Raw genomic sequence first — 5,424 nt, 5'->3', positions numbered from 1 at the left:
CCTTTCTGCCATTTCCTCCTCTTCCCCCTGAACCTTGTCAGTCTCTGATCTGCTCTCTATCCCTAGAGTTTTGCCTTTTCTGGACTTTCATGTGAATGGAATTGTACAGTACGGAGTCTTCCGTGTCTGGCATCTTCCTCTTGGGACAGTGTTTTTGAGATCCATCTATGTGGGTGAAATGTTAAAGGGATCAGTGATTTGTTCCCTTTTACTGCAGAGTGGCGTACTTTTATAAAGCTAAATCACAATTTGTTTTCCATTCATTAGCTGATGGAGATTTAGGATCATACTAGTTTGGAGCTGTTATGAGTAAAGCTGCTGTGAATAGTGGAGTACAAGTCTTTGTAGAGATCCATTTCCCAAGATGCAGACCTAAGAATGGAAATGCTGGAGCACATGGCAGGTGTGTCAAACTTTGTAAGAAACGGCCAAACTCTTTTCCAGAGTAGCTGAGCCATTTTGCATCCCCGCCAGCAGTATGGTAGAGTTCCACGTCCTCGTCAACACTAAATCTTTTTATTTTTAGCTGTTCTTGCCTTTTTGCCATTATTCCCTTTGATTTTAGCTAACCTAGTGGGTCTGTAGTGGTATCTCACTGTAGTTTTAATGAACACTCTTCCAATACTAATGATGTTAAGTATCATTTCATGTGCTTGTTTACTATTTGTGTATATTCATTTTAAGTATATGCAAATCTTTTTTTTTTTTACTTTTTAATTAGGCTATAAAACTTCTTTATATATTTGGATTCCAAATCCAGACAAATGTTTTGCAAATCTGTGACTTGATTCCATTTTTCTTTACAGTGCTTTTGGAGAGCAAATGTTTTTAATTTTAACAAAGTCCAATTAAATTTTTTTTCTTTTATAGTTTGTGCTGTTTTTGTCCTATTTAAAAATCTTTGCCTAATTTGAGGTCTCTACATTTTTTCATAGGTTTTCTTATAAAATTTTAATAGTTTTGGCTCCTATATTTAGGTCTGTGATCCATTTGAAATCCATTTTTGTATATGGTATGTGTTAAGGTTTGGGATTCTTTTTTATTTTTATTTTTTGCATATGGATAGCTGATGTTTTCAGTATCATTTGTTGAAAAGATTATCCTTATATTGAATTGCCTTGTCATCTTTGTCAAAAATCAGTTGGGTATATATTGGAATCTCTGTTCTGTTCCACTGTAGCTTTATAGTAAGACTCGAATTCAGGTTGTGTAAATCCTCCAACTTTATTCTTTTTCAAAATTGCTTTGGCAATTCTAGGTTCTTTGAATTTCCATAAAGACAAAATCTTCATTATTTACCACATTTTCATGTCAACAAAAAAGGTTGTGATGATTTTATATGGGATTGTATTAAAAATGTAGTTCAATTTGGAGAGAATAACTTTGAATCTTTTGAGACAGGGATATTGTGTATCTCTCATTTTATTTTGATCGTATTTAATTTCTCTCACAGCTGTTTTATTGTTTTGAGTACACAGTCTTGCAAACGTTTTGTTAAACCAATGCCTGTATATTTCATATTTTTAGTTATTTTGAGGATGACATCTTAAAAATTAAATTGTCAATGGTTGGTTTCCTAATATATAGAAATACAATTTATTTTGGTATATTGACCTTAGGTTCTATGAGTTTCCTAAACTTATTCATTAGCTTTAGTAACTATTTTATTTAGTATTTTTTTAAGATTTTATTCATTTGACAGAGAGAGAGAACACAGCAGGTGGAGTGGCAGGCAGAGGGAGAGGGAGGAACAGACTCCCCACTGAGCAGGGACACCCGATGTGGGGCTCAATCCCAAGACCCTGGGATCATGACCTGACCTGAAGGCAGATGCTTAACTGACTGAGCCACCCAGGCATCCCATCTATTTTAGATCCTATAAGATTTTCCACATAGATAATCATGTCTGTGAAAAGGGAGTTTTATTTCAATTTCAAAATCTGTATACCTGTTTTACTTTCCTCCTTTCACTGAATAGAACTTCCAGGATGATGTTGATTAGGAAGGGTGAACAATTGCCTTGTTCTCAGTTTTAAAAGAATGGTGTTCAGTCTCTCATAACTTACATGATGTTAGCTGTCAACTTTTCAAAGCTGTTTTTTACCATGAAGAAGACTGCTTCTATTCTCAATTTATTGTCATTTTTTATCATGAACAGATGTTGACATTTTTCCAAATAACTTTTCTGCCTCTATTAAGATGATTTTTTAATGTTAAACCAATTTGCATTTTGGGAGAAATCCTAGTTCATCATAATTTATATTTATATAAATATTTAGATATTGCATGATTAATTTTTCTTAACATTTTGTTAAGAATTTTTGCATTTGTGCTCATTCAGATCATTGTCTGTTGTACTCTTTTCTTATAATTCTTTGTCTGGCTGGTGACACTATAAAGCTTGCTTCATAAAATGAGTCTTCTATTTTCTGGAGGAACTTAATACAGAATCATTCTTGTTTGTTCTTACAATGTTTGTTAGAGTTCACCTGTACAGCCATTCTGGTCCTGGAATTTCCTTTGTGGGAAAGTTTTTGCTATATTGAGGCCACTCAGATTATTTCTTCTTGATGGAGCTTTAGTAGTTAGTGTTTTTTAAAGAATTTGGCCACTTTAGCAAAATTGTCATATTTATTGGTTTATGGAGTCGTTGGTAATATTACCTTATTAGTCTTGCAAGTCTGTAGCATCTGTGGTGATGTCCTGCTTTTACTGCTGATATTGGCAGTTTGGCTTTTGCCCCCATTTTTTTATCCACATGGCTAGGATTTTATGAATTTCATTGATGTTCTTCACAGGACCACCTTTAGATTTCATTGATTCTTCTCTATTATATTTTGTTTCCTACTTCATTTGATTTCTGCTTATAACTAATATTTTCCTCCACTTTAATTGTTCTTCTTTTATGTTTTTTTTTTTAATGGGATCTAAGAACATTGATTTGAGGCCTTCTTTGTTTTAATTCTGTACTTTTTCCTCAAAGCATTACATTAGCTGCATCTTACAGTTGTGATGAGTTTTGTTTTCATATTCCTTCAGTTCAAAATATTTTCTAATCACTTGCTTCTCTGCTTCTTTGGGGTCATTTAGAAGTATATGTTTTGATTTTCAAATATTTTGACACTTTTCCAGATAACCATTTGTTACTTATTTCTAGCTTAATTTCATTATGGCCAGAGAATGTACCTAGTATGATTACAGTCTTTTTAAATTAAATATGATTTGTTTTATGGCCCAGAATATGGTCTAACTTTGTGTATGTTTTGTGTGTATGAAAATGCTGTGCTAGAGTATTTTATAAATGTCAGCTAGGCCCAGTTAAAGTCATATATGTGCTTATTAACTTTCTGCCTACTTGTTCTATTAATTATTGAGAAGAATGCTGAAGTCTGCAACTGCACTTTAGATTTTTTATTTTTTTTCTTTTAATTCCATTAATTTTTGCTTCATGTATTGGGAAGATCTGCTATAAAGCCCATTCACATTTTGGATTTTTTTTTTTTTTTTTTTAGGAAAATAAACACATTAGGGCTTTAATCCTCTTTTTTTTTTTTTTAAAGATTTTATTTATTTATTTGACAGAGAGAGATCACAAGTAGACAGAGAGGCAGGCAGAGAGAGAGAGAGAGAGGGAAGCAGGCTCCCTGCTGAGCAGAGAGCCCGATGCGGGACTCGATCCCAGGACCCTGAGATCATGACCTGAGCCGAAGGCAGCGGCTTAACCCACTGAGCCACCCAGGCGCCCAGGGCTTTAATCCTCTTAAATAAAATTTGAAAATTAAACATTGACATTTAAAATGTACGAAGTATGCAATCCTCGGATTTTGAGCAAGTCCGTCTTTCTAGGGAAAAGACCTTCCGGTCATCAGTAAGTGGCTACTAGAGATCTGAACATTTCTGCAAATAGATGAACAAAAGAGCAAAAGTGACTGATTTTGTCAAATTCAGTAACGGGCAAAATAAGCTGGTGAGACCTGTTCAGGTGCATGTGCTCACTTCCCATCTCCAGAAGGAAGCCGGAAGTTGGGTATTTTCGTTGCTAGACCGTAACGAATTACAAATGAACTCGTATGTTTTTCAGTGAGGGCATGGCGAAACTTTTCTAAGCAGGAAGAACACGCTCAAGCTCTCGCCTTCCCTTCTGCACAGGGAAGTTCGGACTGAGCGCCCGGGACCCGGTGAGCCACAGCACGCAGCCCAAGTGGGGTTCCCGAAGGCACTGACTCATTTATGGTACCTGGATGTCGCTAGGCTTTAACCAGCTAGAGCATGATTCCTGACCCTGTAGGGTCCAGTTGTGTCCCGCCGGCCTGTTCTCTAAGCATGTAGAGCGATTAAAGGTGTATTAAAAATCAACGAACAGACTCTTGAATTTAAGTTCATTCACGCATCTGTGCAACCGGCTTCATTTTCTGTTTAGCCACTGGTTACTAAAGCTTTCCAACAAGGACAGAGAAAGGGTCAAAGGTATTCACAAAGATGAACCTCTCAAGAGCTATAGCAGGGGATCGCAAAGAACCCACGGGAGCCCCATGAGGCCATTAAGCTGCCTTCACCACCCCCACCAGCGCAGGTCTCAGGGTGCGCCCGTGCAGCTTGTACCCCACTTTGCTGACCAGCGCCACTGTGCCGGGCTCCTTGCCCTCCACTGGCGTGTGGAACAGGGCCTCGTGCTCGTAGGGGTCGAACCTGGCACCCACGGGGTTCAGCCGCAGCAAGCCGTGTTTGGTGAACACCTTCTGGATCTGGACCTCGGTCATCAGGAGCCCCTCGTAGAGGTTCTTGAGGTGAGGATTGTCGTCTCTGACCTCCTCCTTCGGGACACTCTGCGTTGCCTTCTCCAAGATATCTGCGACCTCCAGCAAGTCCTTACAGAAGCCCTGGATGCCGTATAATTTTGCCTCCTCCACCAATTTCTGGCTCCTCTGCCTCAAGTTCTCAGTGTCTGCCAAAGCTCGCTTATACTTTTCCACAGTCTCCTTCAGCTGCTCTTCTAGCTTGACCTTCTCGTCCAGGAGTATCTTCTCTGGGGAAGGAGTATCTGTCTTCTGTTCATTCTGACCCACGTCCTCTTCCAGGTTCTGGCCACTGTTCTTCTGTTTTGTAGCTGTGCACAGCAGCCGAGGAGATGTTCTGAGAGACAGGTAAGCTGGGAGGCTTTGCCGCGCCAACCTCACACACCGAGCCGCCATGACTGCCGCTGCCGCCGCCACTCACATTTTGGATTTTTATGTCTTCCTGATACATTATCTTTTTTCTTATTATGAAATCTCTTTCTATCCCATATCGTATTCCTTGATTTTAAATTTACTTTTCAGGGGCACTTGGGTGTCCCAGTTGTTTAAGCATCTGGCTCTTGATTTCATCTCAGGTCATGATCTTGGGGTTATGAGATTGAGCCCCACACTGGGCTCCACTCTGAGT

General features: G+C 38.7%; 1 protein-coding gene across 1 annotated transcript; it reads right to left on the bottom strand.

Moving 5' to 3' along the window:
• Positions 1-4,372: 4,372 nt before the first annotated feature.
• Positions 4,373-5,207, bottom strand: LOC125100946 (grpE protein homolog 1, mitochondrial). The gene has a single exon (XM_047731498.1). It carries the CDS (start codon positions 5,190-5,192, stop codon positions 4,542-4,544), a length of 651 nt encoding a protein of 216 aa, XP_047587454.1. The 5' UTR covers positions 5,193-5,207; the 3' UTR covers positions 4,373-4,541.
• Positions 5,208-5,424: the final 217 nt, after the last annotated feature.

This window comes from Lutra lutra, chromosome 5 (assembly GCF_902655055.1).
Source record: "Lutra lutra chromosome 5, mLutLut1.2, whole genome shotgun sequence".
Lineage (NCBI taxonomy): Eukaryota > Metazoa > Chordata > Mammalia > Carnivora > Mustelidae > Lutra > Lutra lutra.
This window is presented reverse-complemented; position numbering and strand designations above follow the sequence as displayed.